This window comes from Trichechus manatus, unplaced genomic scaffold (assembly GCF_000243295.1).
Source record: "Trichechus manatus latirostris isolate Lorelei unplaced genomic scaffold, TriManLat1.0 scaffold00071, whole genome shotgun sequence".
NCBI lineage: Eukaryota > Metazoa > Chordata > Mammalia > Sirenia > Trichechidae > Trichechus > Trichechus manatus.
In genome coordinates, this window is record NW_004444007.1 from 7,337,169 (window position 1) to 7,357,688 (window position 20,520).

General features: G+C 37.7%; 1 protein-coding gene across 4 annotated transcripts in view; it reads right to left on the reverse strand.

Moving 5' to 3' along the window:
- The window catches only part of PPA2 (inorganic pyrophosphatase 2), a 127,135-nt gene that overhangs the window by 95,592 nt on the left and 11,023 nt on the right, over positions 1 to 20,520 (reverse strand). The window contains exons 2-4 of one of the 4 annotated variants that reach the window (XM_004380203.3): positions 16,255 to 16,319; positions 12,546 to 12,590; positions 1,583 to 1,636 (exon numbers count right to left, since the gene is read on the reverse strand). In XM_004380203.3, coding sequence (XP_004380260.2) covers positions 1,583 to 1,636; positions 12,546 to 12,590; positions 16,255 to 16,319 — 164 coding nt within the window. The remainder of the gene's footprint in view (positions 1 to 1,582; positions 1,637 to 12,545; positions 12,591 to 16,254; positions 16,320 to 20,520) is intronic. The other 3 variants (XM_023734763.1, XM_023734765.1, XM_023734764.1) reach the window with 3 other exon arrangements.

Here is a 20,520-nt window from a genome sequence, read left to right on the forward strand (position 1 = left end):
TGACTGTTAAATGAGAAACCATTTTGTTCTGTAAGCCTTCATCTTAAGTGAGAATAACAGCACAATTGGAAGAGCGTAGTCAATGTCACTGACCTGTGCATGTAGAAATTTTTGAAACAGTGTATCTTTGGCTATGTGTATCTTCACCAAAAAAAAAGTTTGAGAAGTTAGAGGGTTAATATGTTGTGGGGTTGTTAACCAATGTCATCAAACAACATGTGTACTACAGTTTCATGAGAAACTATTTGTTCTGTAAGCCTTCACCTGAAGTACAATAAAATATTTTTTAAAAAAAATTAAAAAATAAAAATAAAATAAATTAAGGCAGCTCTTATTAGTAATTTATACAATGTATGTAAGAAAACCTGTCTGGAAAGGAAACATCAGATTACGTATTTAGGCACTCTATTATTTAGGTACTTCATTATTTCCAACACAAATAATAAAATGATTGAAACGGCAGGAGGATTAATATTAGTCAACCTGCTTCTTGTTACTAATCTCAGGTTTTTTACCATTAAACTTAGGATAATAAAGTTAACTCAAAGACTCTCACAAGTGATTTCACTTCACTTAGTTTTCTATCAAATATATATACATTACCATTCAAAGAGAAAAATACATATATTATAAAGTAAAAAAATAACAGAAGCTATGTTTGAATGAAGAAGCACTGCTTAAACGAGGCAGAATCTCACAGAAGCTTGGATCTTATACCTAACTGATGTGGACAGTAGCAAAATGATGAAATGTTATATTTGAAACAAGACCAAAAGAATAACCTCATATGTTTTCTTTTTCCTATTAAAACATTAACAAAAAATACTATCAGGAATTGATGAAATTATTGACAATTCTCCAAACAGAAATTCTGAAAAATACATCCCTACATAACAATTCCCATTTCAAATACTTGAAATAATACTTACTATTACAAGGGAAGTGATAGGAGAAAGGCTTAAATAACTAAACAAACTAAGTTCCACAAATTAAATTTCACTCAGAACCTAGAAGAAATCTTACCTAACATAAGATGGAACAATAAAATTTGGGAAAAAAAAAGGGAAATTTTGACAATCTTAGTTATCATGAAAAAGATTTAAAAAAAAACTTATAGGAGAGTAGCAGATGCTCTTAGATAATGATCATAAATCAAGATTTGACCAAAAACTGCTTTCCTTCCTGGCAGAGCAAAATCCAAACGAGAATGAAGTCCTTAGAAACTAAAACGGCCACCAGTTCCAACTACATATGTTTCAGTTGTGTCTATGAACTAAATACATCTCAGAATCTACTAAGTAAACTTTGAAAATTTTTGAAGAAAGAAGAATCAAGGAGAATTAAATAAAAATAATGTGAAATAAGCTAGAGAGGCAAAATATACTCCAAAGTATATGCTCAGTGATCAATAGCTCTTTTTAAAATTAAAATCAAAGTTCACAAGAACGTTAATTATTTTCCTTATAAAAAAGTTTGTCAATCATTCCAAATTCAAAACAACTTGAAACAAATAAATATTTTTTATGTCATTATTAAGTTATAATTCTCATTTGAAATTAACAGGCTATATTTAATCGCATACCTCCATTTTAGCATTTGTCCACCGAGGTACTTCTACAACCATATTAAACAAATTCTACAGTTAAGAAAAAAAGAGAGAGAGAAATGCACGTTTAGGCTTTATTTTTTTCACTTAGTTTCTTTATAAGAATGCTTTAGTTTTCTCCCCCCAACAAATAAAATGGTTACAATCTACATCATACTTTTGCCTATGTCTTAGATTTCCTCTAAATATTAGAGAAGTTGTCTAAAACACAGCTGAATTGAAGCCATCATGTCGCTTGACCACTATTTCACAGTATTAGAGGTTAACACACTTCTGGAAATACCTTTGCAATGTAGTGACAGAACTAGAACAGAGTCAGGACACCTTTTTTGAAGAAAAAACTAGGAGGAGGCGGGACCAAGATGGCAGAGTAGGCAGACGTTTCCCATGGGCCCTCTTATAGCAAAGACCCAAAAAAACAAGTAAATCGATTATATGTAACAATCTAGGAGCCCTGAACATCAAAGGCAAAGTTGAGGAATAGGACTGACTGGCTGGGAAGGGAGAGACGGTTCGGAAGCAGCAAGGAGTTGCTACCCCTGACCTGGCGGGATATGGCACCCTTCAGGCTGGAGAGGCTGGCATGCACGGTGAGGCAATCATTGGTGCTTGGGAGGTGTTTTCCACATCGGGAGAGACCAAGCAGTGGAATATACTCACGCCTCCAGAACCAGTGAAAAGTGGCACACAATTGACAGAAGATAAGTATGTGCGTCTGACCTACCACATGCATCAAAAAACACCCTCTTTGGCAAAAAGCTCTCTCCCATTTACCTGCCCCCTCCCCACTCTAAAACAGGTCCCCGCCCAGCTTCAGCCACTGCCAAGTCCCCTGGGCTGAAAGTGAGACCCGTCACCTGCCCTGAGCCATTCTCCTGGCCTTGCAGAGGGAACAAATTAACAAACAGGAAAAAATAATCTGCCGGATTCCTTAAGCCGGGAACTCAAGAGTAGGCACACCTTCTTTGCCTAGGCAGAGGCTAAGGGGTTCACGGACTTTGAATACCTTCCACCCTTACACAGACCTGTGTGGGCCCATTTCAACAGCGTAGGCCTTCATTACCACAGTATAACAGGGTATATACCTGAAGCCTAACTTCAACTGTTTCAGCTATATGGTGAAGTGGCAAGTTCGTGACATTTGACACTGCTCTGCCCATTAAGCAGGGTCCACACTACCCACATCAGGGGTCTGAGGACTGGTGGCTCTACCCATGCCACCTAACCACCCATGGCAGGGGTCCAAGAATAAGTGGTGCCTCCCAGTCCTTACAGCCAGCAGCATTGGGTACTCATAGTCCGGCTATAAAACCCACACACCTAAGCGCCCTAGGGAACAGGGACACGCTTTCCTCCCAGACACTCAGGAGAAGCCATCAGCCCCCTGTCTTGCTGAGAATGACTCCCTACAGCAGCCAGATACCTGTGCCTACACCAAACACCCATGCCAGTCTAGGACTGCAGGTGAGAGCCTGCACCACACACTTGGTGACCGACTACCTGGACACCTGAGCTGAATCCATACAAGGCTCACATACCTACTAACAGATCTAACCACCTTGTAACAGGACATTATAGCTTCGAAGGTGTCAATAATCAAACTAGCTCACACAAGCAGCCTATTTGGGCATATCAAAAAAAAAAATAAAACAAGAAGCTACAACACAGTAAGCAAACATAAGATAAATAAATACAATAACTAATTGATGGCTCTGAGACACCAGTCAATATCAAATCACATAAACAGGCAGACCATGATGGCTTCAGCAAGCTTCCAAAACAAAGAATCAAGAAATTTTCCGGAGGAAGAGAATTTCTTGGAATTACCGGACGTAGAATACAAAAGACTAATATACAGAACTCTTCAAGACATCAGGAAGGGGTTTACGCAAAATACAGAATAATTTAAGGAACACACAGACAAAGCAAGAAAGGAATTTAAGAAGATTATACAAGAGAATAATGAAAAATTAAACAGGTTGCAAGAATCCACACAGAGACTGCAATCAGAAATCCAGAAGATTAACAATAAAAATTTCAGAATTATACAAGTCAGTAAAAAGTCACAGGAGCAGAACTGAGACAATGAAGTCAGAATAAGGGAGACTCAAGATAAAGCACTTGACACCAACTTATCTGAGGAAAAATCAGGTAAAAGAATTTAAAAAAAATGAAGAAACCCTAAGAATTACATGGGACTCTTATCAAGAGGTATAACCTATGAGTGACTGGAGTACCAGAAGAGGGAGGGTAACAGAAAATACAGAGAGAATTTCTGAAGATTTGTAGGCAGAAAACTTCCCTGATACTGTGAAAGATGAGAAGATATCTACCCAAGATGTCCATCAAACCTTACACAGGGTAGATCCCAAAAGAAAGTCACCAAGACATATTATAATCAAACTTGCCAAAACCAAAGATAAAGGGAGAATTTTAAGAGCGGCTACGGATAAACAAAAAGTCATGTACAAAGCAGAGTCAATAAGACTAAGCTCAGACTACTCAGCAGAAACCATGTAGGCAACAAAGCAATGGTATGACATATATAAAGCCTTGGAGGAAAAAAATTGCCAGCCAAGAATTATATATCTAGCAAAACTGTCTCTCAAATATGATGGTGAAATTAGGACATTTCCAGATAAACAGAAGTTTAGGGAATTTGAAAAAACTAAAGAGAGTCCTCCAGTTAGAAAATCAATAACATCAGATAACAACCCAAGACTAGAACACAGGACAGAGCAACCAAATAGCAACTAAGATAGGGAAGTGACAAAAATAAATCAAAGCTAAAACACTGAAAATAGGAAAAATGAGAGGTCAATGTGTAAAAGATGACAACATTAAAACAAAAAAGAAAGACTAAAAAATGTAATCATAGATCTTTCATATGGAGAGGAAGTCAAGGCGATATAAAGAAATAAAAGAGTGGTTTAAACTTAGAAAAATAGGGGTAAATATTAAGGCAACCATAAAGGAAACTAACAATCTTACACATCAAAATAAAAAACAAGAAAAATATAATGACTCAGCAAATACAAAATCAACAACAATAAAAACAAAATACATAAAGAAAAATGACTCAGCACAGAAAACTAAGTGGAACAAAGAAACAACACACAAAAAAAGACATCAAAATGACAGCACTAAACTCATACCTATCAATAATTACGCTAAATGTAAATGGAATAAATGCACCAATAAGAGACAGAGAGTGGCAGAATGGATTAAAAAACATGATCCTTCTACATGCTGCCTACAAGAGATACATCTTAGACTTAAAGACAGAAACAAACTAAAACCCAAAGGATGGAAAAAAAATATATCAAGCAAACAACACTCAAAAAAGAGCAGGAGTGGCAATATTAATCTCTGACAAAACAGACTTTAAAGTAAAATACACCTCAAAGGATAAGGAAGGACACTATATAATGATTAAAGGGTCAATACACAAGGAGGATATAACTATAATAAATATTTATGCATCCAATGACAGGGCTCCAAAATACATAAAACAAATTCTAACGGCACTGAAAAGAAAGATAGACTGCTCTGCAACAACAGTAGGAGATTTCAACACACCACTTTCGGTGAAGGACAGAACATCCAGAAAGAAGCTTAATAAAGACATGGAAAAGCTAAATGCCAAAATCAACCAACTTAATCTCATAGACATATACAGAACACTCCACCCAACAGCAGCCAAGTATACTTTCTTTTCCAACACACATGGAATGTTCTCCAAAACAGACCACATATTAGGGCATAAAGCATCGAAATATTACAAGGCATCTTTTCTGACCAGAAAGCCATAAAAGTAGAAATCAATAACAGAAAAAGCAAGGAAAAAAAATCAAACACACGGAAATTGAACAACACCTTGCTCAAAAACTACTGGCTTATTGAAGAAATTAAGGATGGAATAAAGAAATTCACTGAATCAAATGAGAATGAAAACACACCCTACCAGAACCTTTGGGACACAGCAAAAGCAGTGCTCAGAGGTCACTTTATAACAATAAATGCACACACCCAAAAAGAAGAAAGGGCCAAAATCAAAACATTAACCCTACAACTTGAACAAGTAGAAAGAGAGCAGTAAAAGAAGCCCTCAGGTGTCAGAAGAAAGGAAATGATAAGAATTAGAGCAGAATTAAATGAAATAGAGAATAAAAACACAATTGAAAGAGTTAACAAGACCAAAAGCTGGTTCTTTGAGAAGATCAACAAAATTGATAAACCACTGGCCAAACTGACAAAAGAAAAACAGGAGAGGAAGCAAATAAACCAAATAAGAAATGAGATGGGCAGTGTCACAACAGACCTAACTGAAATTAAAAGAATCATAACACAGTACTGTTAAACATTGTACTCTAACAAATTTGAAAACCTAGAGGAAATGGACAAATTTCTAGAAGCTTACTACCTAACTAAACTAACACAAACAGAAGCAGTACAACTAAATAAACCTATGACAAAAGAAGAGAATGAAAAGGTAATTTAAAAACTCCGCCCCCCCAAAAAGCCCTGGCCTGGATGGTTTCACTGGAGAATACTACCGAACTTTCAGAGAACAGTTAACACCACTACTACTAAAGGTATTTCAGAGCATAGAAAAGGATGGAATACTCCCAAACTCATTCTATGAAGCCAGCATAACCCTGATACCAAAACCAGGTGAAGACACCACAAAAACAGAAAATTATAGACCAATATCCCTCATGAGCATAGGCGCAAAAATCCTCAACAAAATTCTAGCCAATAGAATTCAACAACATATCAAAAAAATAATTCACCATGATCAAGCAGGATTCATACTAGGTATGCAGGGATGGTTCAACATTAGAAATACAATCAATGTAATCCATCACATAAAAACAAAAGACAAGAATCACATGATCTTATCAATTGATGCAGAAAAGGCATCTGACAAAGTCCAACACTCATTCATGATAAAAACTCTCAGCAAAATAGGAATAGAAGGGAAATTCCTCAACATAATTAAGGGCCTTTATACAAAGCCAACAGCCAACATCATCCTAAATGGAGAGAGTCTGAAAGCATTCCCAATGAGAACGGGAACCAAACAAGGATACCCTCCATCACCACTCTTATTCAACATTGTGCTGGAGGTACTAGCCAGAGCAATTAGGCTAGAAAAAGAAATAAAGGGATCCAAATTGGTAGGGAAGAAGTAAAAGTATCTCTATTTGCAGATGATATGATCTCATACACAGAAAACCCCAAAGAATCCACAAGAAAACTACTGTAAGTAATAGAAGATTTCAGCAAAGTATCAGGATACAAGATAAACATACAAATATCAGTTGGACTCCTCTACAACAACAAAGAGAACTTCGAAGAGTAAATCACCAAATCAATACCATTTACAATAGCCCCCCAAGAAGATAAAATACTTAGGAATAAATCTAACCAGAGACGTAAAAGATCTATACAAAGAAAACTAAAAGACACTACTGCAAGAAACCAAAAGAGACCTGCATAAGTCAAAAAACATACCTTGCTCATGGATAGAAAATGTCAATTCTACCCAAAGTGATCTACCAATACAATGTAATCCTGATCCAAATTCCAACGACATTTTTTAGTGAGATGAAGAAACAAATCACCAACTTCATATGGAAAGGGAATAGGCCTCGGATAAGTAAAGCATTACTGAAGAAGGAGAACAAAGTGGGAGGTCTCACACTACCTGATTTTAGAACCTATTATACCACCACTGTAGTCAAAACAGCCTGGTACTGGTATAACAGCAGATACATAGACCAATGTAACAGAATTGAGAATCCAGATGTAAATTCATCCACCTAAAAGCAGCTGATATTTGACAAAGGCCCAAAGTCCATTAATTGGGGAAAAGACAGTCTCTTTAACAAACGGTGCTGCACCACTGGATATCCATCTGCAAAAAACTGAAACAAGACCCATACATCACACCATGAACAAAAACTAACTCAAAATTGATCAAAGACCTAAATATAAAATTGAAAACGATAAAGATCATGGAAGAAAAAATAGGGACAATGCTAGGAGCCCTAATACACGGCATAAACAGAATACAAAACATTACTAACAATGCACAAACACCAGAAGAGAAACTAGATAACTGGGAGCTCCTAAAAATCAAACACTTACACTCATCGAAAGACTTCACCAAAAGAGGCAAAAGACAACCTACAGACTGGGAAAAAATTTTTGGCAAAGACAAATCCGATCAGCATCTAATTTCTGAAATTTACAAGATACTGCAAAACCTCAACAACAAAAAAGACAAATAACCCAATTAAAAAATAGGCAAAGGATATGAACAGGTACTTCACCAAAGAAGACATTCAGGTGGCTAACAGACACATGAGGATATGCTCATGATCATTAGCCATTAAAGAAATGCAAATTAAAACTACAATGAAATACCATCTAAACCCAATAAAGCTAGCATTAATCCAAAAAACACAAAATAATCAATGTTGGAGAGGATGTGGAGAGACTGGAACACTTATACACTGTTGGTGGGAAGTAAAATGGTACAACCACTTTGGAAATGGATTTAGCACTTCCTTAAAAAGCTACAAACAGAAGTACCATACGATCCAGCAATCCCACTCCTTGGAATATATCCTAGAGAAATAAGAACCATCACACGAATAGATATATGCACACCCATGTTAATTGCACACTCTTCATGACAGCAAAAAGATGGAAATAACCTAGGTGCCCATCAACAGATGAATGGATAAATAACAAATTATGGTATATCTACACAATGGAATACTACACAACAATAAAGAATAACAATGAATCTGTGACACATCTTATAACTTGGAGGAAATCTGGAAGGCATTATGCTGAGTGAATTTAGTCAGTTGCAAAAGGACAAATATTGTATAAGACCACTACTATAAGAAATCAAGACAAGGTTTAAACACAGAAGAACACATTCTTTGATGGTTATGAGGGTGGGGAGGGAGGAAAAGGAGTATTCACTAACTAGATAGTAGACAAGAATTATCTTAGGTGAAGGGAAGGACAACACACACTACAGGGGAAGTCAGCACAACTGGACTAAACCAAAAGCTGAGAAGTTTCCTGAATACAACCAAACACTTTGAGGGAAAGAGTAGCAGGGGCGAGGGTCTGGGGGGACTATGGTTCAGGGGACATCTAAGCCAATTGGCATAATGAAGTTTATTCGAGAAAATGTTCTGCATCCCACTTTGGTGAGTGGCATCTGAGGTCTTAAAGGCTAGCAAGCATCCATCTAAGATGCATCAATTGGTCCCAACATACCTGGAGTAAACGAGAATGAAGAACACCAAAGACACAAGGGAAATAGCAGCCCAAGAGACAGAAAGGGCCACTTAAACCAGAGACTCCATCAGCCTGAGATCAGAAGTAGATGGTACCTGGCTATTACCAACGACTGCCCTGACAGGGAACACAACAGAGAGTCCCTGATGGAGCAGGAGAAAAGTGGGGTGCAGAACTCAAATTCTAGTAAAATGACCAGACTTAACGGTTTGACTGAGACTGGAGGGATCCTGGAAGACATGGCCCCAGACTCTCTGTTGGCCCAGAGCTGAAACCATTCCCAAGGCCAACTCTTCAGACAAAGATTAGACTGAACTATGGGACATAAAGTGATACTCGTGAGGAGTGCGCTTCTTAGCTCAAGTAGATACATGAGACAAAATGGGCAGCTCCTGTCCGGAGGTGAGATGAGAAGGCAGAAAGGGTCAGGAGCTGGTTGAATGAACATAGGAAATCCGCGGTGGAAAGGAGGAGTGTGCTGTCACAGTATAGGGAGAGCAACCAGGGTCACATAGCAATGTGTGTATAAATTTTTGTACGAGAAACTGACTTGAATTGTAAACTTCCACTTAAACCACAATTAAAAAAAAAAAGAAAAAACTAAAAAAGGAGAGACTGTATCTATCATTTAAGCACTCAGTCTTCCTTTTCCAATCTATAAAATGAATATAATAATGTCTGTCCTACTAAGCACACAGGTTATATTATGAAGATCAATTATATAATTTAAATGAAAATATATAGAAAATTATGAACTAAAACAATTTGAAAATCATAAGGCAATATTTAAATCCAAGTTATTATTCTGACTACAATGTAAAATTAAGGATATCGGTACAGGAAGTTATTAAAGTTTTATGGTACATACAGAAGGATTACAAAGAATTAGACTGACACTTTTCTAAACTTAGCTTGCATATCTAGTGATTTAAGGTTCCATAAATTTACAAAAGGATTGATGCTTCATTGTATCATTTCTGAACTTTGCAGAGTACTAAAAACAAAGGAGATACTTTAGATCAATGGTGTGTAAAAATAATTTCCTATGGTCTGTCTTAAAAAGAGAAAGTCTTAAGGTTAAAGCTGACTTGTATGCCATTTTGATGTCAGTAACTAACAATGTATCACGGCAAAGCAATGTGCTGATTGTCACTGGTCCATTTAGAAACATTTATAACAGTTTTACATAGGAATTTTATGTCTGTTGAAACTAATAATAAAAAAATAGAAGCATGAATTTCACTTTTCTAATAATTCATTTCTATTTTTTTTTAAAGTATCAGTTAACAACAGATTAAAAATAAACAAACTTAAAAACTAGTCCTTCACTACACATCATTTGAGAAACAGTGTCTTAGTATACTTAATCCTGCCACACATCAAAATCTCCTGGGGAGCTTTAACCAATTAAAAGAAAATAAAAAAAGATTCCTAGAGCCCCACCTCCCACATATTTGAATTCAATTGGTAGGGGGTGGAGTCAGGGCAGTGATTATTTTTTAAAGTCCTCCAACCAATTTTAATGTGTTTAAAGCATTACTAAATAATATCCAGTGGTTTCTTAGTGAAACATGCAACGCTATTAATTCAAAGGATGCCATTTACACAATTAAATATAAATATAGCCACAAAAGTAATGATGGTTTTCATTAAATTTTTCTAGATAAGGTTTATGGTTACAAATGGCATAATGAGATAAGGAATAAAACCGAGAATGAATTCTCAACAATTGCTCCTTAGAAGTATGTCTCATACCTATCTTAAGAAACGTTATACAGTCCTGATGTTTCATTTTCCATGCTCCTTCATGAGGCACCTCTACACCTGTTTAAATATGCCTGAAGTAGACATTAAAAAACAAAAACCTAAGTAAATGACAGATGTTCACATAATTTATTCATCCCTGAGACCAGCTACGAGAGAACAAATGCATGTGGACGAATACTTAGAGGTGACAGAGAAGACCAAGCTAGTGACAATCGTTTTACACAATGTGACCTACCAAGCCACTCACAGAGACTTCAGTGAGGCCAAAAGGAAAATAGATGAGGTTTGAATTTTAAGCCGGCAAACCACACCCTCATACTCACTCTTGATCACTAAGAGCTTATTCCTAGCCGTCTTCTCTCTGACTAAAATGCACACAGCCTGTAGTTTTTCAAAGCTAATGTTAGTATGTTTTTCCTAAGATTAGTGTTAATTGTCAACCAACAATGGGCTGCTTAAATTTATTGGAAAATCCAAAAGGTACAAGGAGACACAAATCAAATCACAAAGTTGTATATGTGGCGGGGGATTTACTTCCTCCTTCGGTCCTTTTCTTTGTCTCCATTTTCCCCTTGTATTTTTGTTTCACCTCAAAATCAAAAAGAAGAACTACTAACATATAAGAAGAAGCAATCAGTAAAGTTTTATGTACTTGCAGGAAGAAGAGGGGAAAAATTATACTTCCTTCCTCTGTCTTAAAATTTCAGATAAACTCAAATCAGGCAGTTTTGAGTTTTAAGAATTAGATTTTAAATTGGCTGTCTGGGCTCAGAATACATTTTTGCACTGAAACAACTGTTTCCAGGCCAATATACAAAGTCCCTGCGAGCCTATAAAGCTTTGAGCCCCTGAACATCCATTTACCTAATATCTACAGCAGTGGTTTTCAAACTTCAGTGTGTTGAGGATGCATCTGGAGCACTTGATAAAAAGGTAGAGATTCTGATTTAGTAGATCTGGGATGGAGCCCAGGAACCTGAATTTTTAACAAGCACGCTAAGAGATTTCAGCGTAGATTGTTAGAGGACCATTGTGACAAATACCAGTTTAAGAAAATAGAAGATATATGGCAGACAAAGGTTGTAGGAATTAAACAGCCCCCACAGCTATGTTTAGAAATGGATCCAAAGGCTGGACTCATAAGTTTCAGCTGGGCTAGAGAACAGATGGAAATAAGGCTGGGAAGGGAATAGAAGGAAGGTGGGTGGTAGGAAAAGCGGGAGGCCGAAGCAGGATAAAAGGGCACTGATAACAAGATCTGGACAACAGACATCAATCAAATGTGCTGGTCCTACATCAAAGAACTATCAAAGGTTTGACAGTCACTTATGTATTTATATATGTGTGTGTGTGTGTCTGTGTGTATATATATATATACATATACACATTTGTATATATATATATATTTAGATATTTAGGTATATTTAGAATATATTTATTTTAGCATACAGTTGTATAACTATTTTTTTTCTCCTCTACTCCCAAAAGACTGTCATCCCAGGATTCTAAAACAGCCTCAAACCATCTTCTTCCGTATAATAAATAAAAGATAAACTGACAAATTTTCAAAAAGTATATTTATTTTAGACCATCTACCATGATAAGTAACTTGCTACGAAAATCTGGGTGCATGTCCTCATTCTCAGGTTGCTCCCTTACAGAATGAAATGATAATATCTGCCTTAGCTGCCTTACAGAAATGCTAAAAGAAGAAAACAGCAGAATGCGTGTGAAAGCCTTGCAGGGACAAAATTTTAGAAGCACCTTACAAGCGCAAAAACTACCATGAAGATCTTTAACAGACAGTATAAAAGTGATCCACAAAAATAAAAACCTTTAGATATACCTCATACTCAGCATTTCGTGCTTTCTTTGTAGGAATACCATTTTCCTATAAAAGAAAAAAATGATATTTACGATTGTAATATTTCATGAAAGAACAGAGTTGCACTATGTATCAATAAAATATGCCTATTGTATAGACGTCCAACTACTGAGGCTGTCCAGAAACCTGATTCAACAGAGCCTACCAGATGACCAGTGAGTCTTTCCCTCAGCATTCGCATCCCCTGTGAACGGAGCATCAAACCGTTTCAGAACATAAACGATCAGAAAAGCTAGATTTCTTTCAAGTGTATTTTCCCAGTTGACATAAAACAAGCAAAGTCTCTGTTCAGAGTTTAAGGGAAGGCTGGCAGTTTCCAGTAACTGTGCTTAAAACAGTCATTTCATCATTGAAATGAAACTGCAGGGAGTGTGACTAACAGTACGTGAAAGTACTCGGCTGCACCTCATGCCTTTTAATTCTACCAAGGTGTGATTACAACGCCTCTATCAAGCACTTTTGCTGGTTTTAAATTAAAGCAGACTCCTCAGTGGTTTGGGGAGAAAAATCAAGCCATTCACAAATGCTCACACATTACACGTAACTTCTACACACCAAACAACTACAGTGAAGGAAAGAGAAACATGATTATTCCAAGGCACGCCTCAAATATTATTTCTGCTCCTAAAATACCACACCCCAAAGTACAAGGTGCAACAGTTCTAATCAATACTGCCTGAGAATGAGGAAAACTTATATTTATACCACCACTGTGTGTGCCCATCTCCACGTCACCAGAATTCACCGGCATATCCTGTTATATTTTGCCCTGCCCTCTTCTCAATTTTCCCTGGCCTAACCCCAAATCTCGTATTTCCCCAAACCTAACATCCTTAGGAAGAATGTTATGCCCGCTAAGATGTTTCAAGCCCATTCTTTGTTCCACCTCTACCTCTACCTTCTACACAATTCTTAGCTTTCTAAAAAAACTACCATTATTATTATAATCCCTGAGTGGTGCAAATGGTTAAACTCTAGACTACTAACCAAGAGGCTCGTGTCTCAAACCCACCCAAAGGCACTTTGAGAGACAGGTCTGGTGATCTGCTCACAAAAGGTCACAGCACTGAAAACCCTATGGAGCAGTTCTACTCTGCACACATGGGTCGCCATGAGTTAGAATTGATTCAACAACTAACAACATTATTATTATGAGGTACACAGACTTTTTCATGGTATGCCCTGCATGAAGCAGAACCCACCAGTCGTTCTTTATCCTACACTACCCTGTTCTATTTTTATAGCATTTAATGCTATCTGATTGTTTGCTGTTTGTTATCTCCTCCAACTGAGTGGGAACCGTGTCTTAACTACCCCGGCACCCTAGTGACTGGAACAGTGTCTGGCTCATAATAAGAATGCAATAATTATTTATCTAATGAATAAATGAATAAGTGAATGCACGCACTTTGGGCCAAGAGAGAGAAGAAGTATTGGGAAGCATGACATACTTAGGTTCAATAGTTCACCAGCCAAAAAACAACAAAAAAAACACAGAGACACACACTCACATAGTCACAGACACACACAATAACATAATGGAATTCCTTCTGCCTTCTCTCTGATTTCTTTCTCTCTCCAGATTATATGACCCCTGGTTATGCAGTTCACCACTTAAAAGCAATGAACTTGGAGGCATTGCACAAAGCAGTTAAGAGCACTAGCTCTGGAATTAGAGCATCTAAGTTCAAATCCCACCTTCACAACTAACTAGCTTTGTGACCATGGGCCAGGTTCTCAACCTCATTAGCAAAATAAGGGTGAGATAATGCACATCAAGCACTGAGTACAGTACCTAGCTAAGCACAGTAGACACTTGATAAATCTTCACTATTATTCTCCCTACTGCCATTTTATTGACAGTACTCTGAAGGGCTGGAAGGCAGCACAAATCCTATTTCAAGGTCCCATAACTTGAGTGCAATGCATGATATTTGGCCTCTGAGGTGTGTAACACCAAAAAGGTCAAACCGCCCTTGCATCTAAAGCAACTTCCTCATTTCTTCACTGGCCTCTCCCCCTAGAATGATCTCTCCACAGTTCTAGAAAACCTAACCCCATTAGCCAGCCCCATATAATCTCGATCAGGAATATAGTTCCGGTCATTTATTTAATAGCTGTGTCTCTGTAACAAATGTGGTCATGAAATTAACCAATTCACTAGTTGGATTTTAAGGAAATAACTTCCAACTTAGTGATGATCTTTAACATCTGCCACCAATTATGCCAGAGGCAGCAGTGGTTCAGTGGTAGAGTTCTTGCCTTCCATGTGGGAGACCTGGGTTTGATTCCTGGCCAATACATCTCATGCACAGCCACCACACATCTGTAAGTGGAGGTTTGCGCGTTGCTGTGATGCTAGCAGGTTTCAGCGGAGCTTCCAGATAAAGACAAGAAGGAAGAAAGGCCCGGTGGTCTACTTCCAAAAATCAGTCAATGAAAACCCTATAGATCACAACTGTCTGGTCTAGAACTCATTATGGGGACAGCACAGGACTGCGCAGTGTTTTGTTTTATTGTGCATGGGGTCGCCATGAGTCAAGGAACTATTCCATAGCAGCTAACATCAACAACCACCAATTACGCCATCTTGCCAACGATCAGGAGAGTCCTCAATATGTCCAATATTGAGCCCCTCTCAGTTCTACCTATACCAGCAGACCTCCCATTCCTTTTTGACTTGCATCTTTTACACCCTCACAACTATCAAGTGATCTTAGGTTCTAAGATAACAGCTCTTCACTCATCACCATTATCCCAGCCTTACTTTTCTAGCATCTGTTTGATAGAATGGTTAAAGAGCGTGAGCTCTGTGGTCAGAAATAGTGGTCCACACCCTGGCTCTGGCACTTAGCTATGTGATCTCGGACAAGTCAATAAAATACCCTCAGCCTCAGTTTCCCTACAGATAATAATAAAAACACTTGCTGTCATCAAGTCGATTCTGACTCATAGCGACCCTAACAGGACAAAGTAAAACTGCCCCATAGGGTTTCCAAGGAGCAGCTGGTGGATTCATACGGCTGACCTTCTGGTTAGCAGCCGAACACTTAACCACTGCACCACCAGTGCTCATACAACCAAACCCAACCCAACCCAACGCTGTTGAGTTGATTCCGACTCCTAGCAATCCTATAGGACAGAGTAGAACTGCCTCATAGGGTTTCCAAGGCTGTAAACCTTTATGGAAGCAGACTGCCACATATTTCTCCTGGAAGCAGCCTGCCACGATCTTTCTCCTGCAGAGTGGCTGGTGGGTTGGAACTGCCGACCTTTTCGTTAGAAGCCAAGCGCTTAACCACTGCACCACCAGGCGTCCTTTATATACACAGTGATTAACAAATAGAAACCAATTCACAAATGTTAACTATACTGTTATTATTAAAAATACGTCCCTTGTTAACCTCTTAAATTCTTACCCTTAAATCTTTATTTCCTATCAAATTCTAAGCTTTAGGGGCCACTAACGCCTCTTTCTCTCCAAGTCCTCCTAAAATAATCCCTTCCTCATACAAATTCTAATTCATAAAGAGAAGCTTACTACTCTGTTATAACCTCTCTGTCTCCCCTCATGACTTCCAGTCATCTTCTTTCAAGATGCTTCCAAAAAGTATTTCATGGTGATACTAGAAGTGCATAATTTCATCTCTAAAATAAGTTACAACAATACCTCTGTGGAGTCCACATTCAGAGGAATATCATGGAAGGGGGAAATGTAGTGACCAGCTACATTCTCTGCAAAGGAAAAAGAAAACAGCAGAGAGTTAAAGGAATGGACTACCCTGTTCTTTACAGCAATCACATCCTTAACCACTCTTAAATTTACATATTTTTTTCAAAGCTAACTTTGACTCCCAATTTGAATAAAAGTCTAATTCAACTTTTAAAACTTGTTCCAATCTGGCAACCAAAGAGAAATTTATACCAAATAAACTATATTTGGTAACTGCATAAGTCATTTTACTTATCCCTGTGGCTTAAAATACCCAAAGCAGAAAATGCCTAAAATAGACTAAAACCCAAAAAGTGAATAAATTCACATTTGAAAAGAGACCTATCACTAAGCAAATTGGATTAAAACTGATTTTCATTTCCCTAGGAGAACTCTAACAACAGAAGTCCCAATATCCACCTACAGTCCACATGAAGAAAGGTCCAACGACAAGACGAGGTTCTACTTAATTAAAAAAGAAGGAACGAATCATCTGCTTCTACTCAAAGTTAGGATGCTAACATTAAGGTAAGCTCAAAGCAAAAACGAACAAAAACAAACTTCAAGAACAGAAACTTTCTGATGTTTGAAGTTATATACTGAAGTGTATATTGTAAATACTTCTTAAAAGTATAGATTATTTAAATAAATACAATGACTCAATATGCACTTTTACCAGAATTTTAAAAGGTCTACATTCATTTATCCATCCTCAGAAATGTCAACAGAAACTGACTGCCATAGAAATTTTTAACTTTGTAATTTTCTAAGTCAGGGTGTGTTTTACTTTTTGGCCTACTACCTTCTTGGCATAATTTTCTAATTTAGACTTTAAGAATACTTTAACAAAATAATACAACCACTGGCTGACACCCCAGTAGCAATGAGCACACCCAGCATCCAGATCTTGGTTTCTAAATACAATTCTCCAATAAAAGGAACCAGTGCTCTTTGGAGAAACAGCTGATTCGAAGACTAGGGCAGGGAATATAAAATGAGCCTAGAGCATCTTTTAAGTGCCAGAAAGTAACCAAGTGCTCAAAAAAACAAAATGCCGGGCATATAGCAAAGGGAAATGAGAGTCAATCTGAAAGCACTCTGAAAGGCCAAGGCTGGGCCATTTTGAGCTATAGACTAAATAATGGAGTACTGGATTATAATTCAAAGCATAAAATAAATATACATGAGTCTAGACTGATATAAATAAATGACTAAGTAAATAAATGAGGGTAAAGAGACTCATCCTCCTTACAAAAGAATTCTAAGCAATACGTGTAGATACTCTCCCCTCCAAGAGGTGAAGCCTACCCTGCTCTCCTACCCCCTTGAGTGTAGACTGGACTTAGTAACTCGCCTCCAAATACAAGAATATGGAAGGGAAAAATAGTAACTTTACAGCAGAGAAAACTGACAAACAGTACCCATAACCAAATTATGGAGGTTACCACCACCAGGGATAAGTTATTTTGATAATCTCCTGATAATCATGCTGTAATGAGAAGGCACTTCACTTCTGTGGTATTCTTCCCAAAAACCAATAACCCTAATTATGAGAAAAACTTATACAGGGACTACAAAATACCTGACCCATACTCTTCAAAATATCAAGGTCAAAATACAACAGAAAGACTGAGAAACTGTCTCAGTTGGAGGAGACTAAAGGAGGGAAAAGGACTAAATGTGTTATCCTGGAATGGATCCTGGAACAGATAAACATCAGTGGAAAAACTAGTAAAATCTGGAGTTTAGTCAATAATAGGAACCAATGTTTGTATCTTAGTTTTGATAAATAATATACAATGGTAATGTAAAATGTTCATGGAGTAAACTGGATGAGGGGTATGTTAGAACTCTCTGTACTATCTTTGCAACTTTTCTAAATCTAAAATTATTCCAAAATTTAAAAACAGACTAAACCAGTTACCGTCAAGTTGCTTCTGACTCATGGCGACCTCACGTGTTTCAGAGTAGAAATGCAGGGAGTTGTCAGTGGCTGTGACCTATTGGAAGTAGATCACCAGGCCTTTCTTCCAAGGCACCTCTGGGTGGATCTGAACCACTAACCTGTTGATTAGTAGCCAAGTGCTCAACCATTTGCACCACCCAACTTATAAAAACAAAAATACAAGTACCGGCTCTAGTCCAATAAATTTAGAAGCATATAACTTAACAATGGCCCCTACCCCACCAAAATTTCATTTCCTCCTGTCCTTCTTTGTTACTTTCCTTAGCACCTGTCACTAGAAGTGAGCTCCTTGAAGGAAGGTGTTTTTGTTGTTGGCTGCTGTTGTTTGCTTTTGTTTTGTTCCTTTACGTTCTCTACTGGATCCCCAGCACCTAGAAAAGTACCTGGCATACAGGAGGCACTCAATTTTAAATAAACTATAGGGACAAAGAGCACATCAGTGGTTGCCAGGGGTTGGAAGCAGAGGGAGACACAGACTGTAAAGACGGAGCACAAGGTGATTTTTTTGGAGTGATGGAACTGTTCTATACTTTGATTGCGATGGCACTGATGCAAATCTATACTTTTGTCAAAACTCTACTGTCAACAACAAAAAAAGTGAATTATACTGTATGTAAATTTAAAGATCAAGAAGTAAGGAGTTGGGGGAAAAAACTACAAAGAGGTTAGGAAAATGTATCTTAATGTATAAATGGGAATTCTTGTTCTAAAAAGCAATCGTCAATCTGTGATTGTTCTCTCCTGCTGCTTTAAAATCAAAAAGATAAAAAGGTAGAATTCTGAAGAGAAGAAAAATATAATCCTTTAGCAGACTACCTCAACTGCTATACTTGGGACCAACTGTGATGGAAATCAACAATAATCTCAGCTCTAAGAATCCAAGAAGTTGCACGAACCAGGAAAGTTTATTATTAAATCAAGGAAGTACAAGAAACTAGATAGACTAGCTGGGCTATCTTTGTAATTAGAGTAAATAATAACTCTAGGACACAGATGTGGTGCTAGATTTCCCTAAGGCTCCAATACTCCTGTTAACTATGGATTATTGTTGTTAGGTGCCATCCAGATGGGTCCAACTCCAAGTGACCCTATGTACAACAGAACGAAACACTGCCCACTCCTCCGCCATCCTCAAAAATGTTGCTATGTTTGAGCCTACTGCTGCAGCCACTGTGTCAATCCATTAACTGTGGATAATCCAATTAACTGTGGGGAAGCCCCTCAAAATTTATAGAACTTCAAAATGAGCGTTACTCCAGCCTGAGGAAAAAACAGGACTAGACTAAGCTGGGATAGCAGAAAACTAAAGATTTATGGGAAGCTTACCTAGATATCTCTCTCTTTCAATCAGAATTTAAATACTGTATTTAAACATGAAGGCCAGTATATATGCTTAAATTGTTTTTAATTCCCAATTATTTTTTAATTCACTGATTTCAGAAATTAGTGAATGCTCCACATTTACGGACTCAGATAACTATACTTACTATAAGCCATCTGGATCATCAAATATTTATAAATAAAAATGTAATAATAAACACTATTCCTGGAAAAAATAAAATACGGCCTTATAGCTCAAATAATGGTAACACTTTGATGGGCAATGTAATTTGCACAGGAACTACGAACGCAGAGGCCAAGAGCCTGACTTCTAGTTACTGAGCTTGACAGTCACTCAATTTCTCTGAAGCTTAATTTTCTCAGCTTCTTCAACTAAGCAATACTCATTTACAGAGTATTTAGTGTGTAAAGGCAATGTGCTAAGTGATGGGATACAAAAGAGCTAAACAGTGGTTTATGCCCATGAGGAACTGCGGACTGAGGAACTAGCTGAGAAGACAGGGCAAGTACTGCCGCTGCCGCCTCCTCCTCCTCCTCGTTGTCATCAAAGTAATCCTCCTCTTCCTCCTCGTCATCACAGTAATTGTCATCCTCCTCCTCCTCCTCTCATAATATAAACATAAAGGAGTCCTCTCACCACGTTTGGACAATGAATAAGGAAGAACGAAGAAGAACTGACACATTTGTATTGTGGTATTGGCGAAGAATATTTAATACGCCATGGACTGCCAGAAGAACGAACAAATCTGTCTGGGAAGAAGTATGACCAGAATGCTCCTTAGAAGCAAGGATGGCGAGACTACATCTCACATACTTTGGACATGTTGTCAGGAGGGATCAGTCCCTGGAGAAGGACATCATGCTTGGTAAAGAGAAAAAGAGTAAGACCCTCATAGAGATGGACTGACACAGTGGCT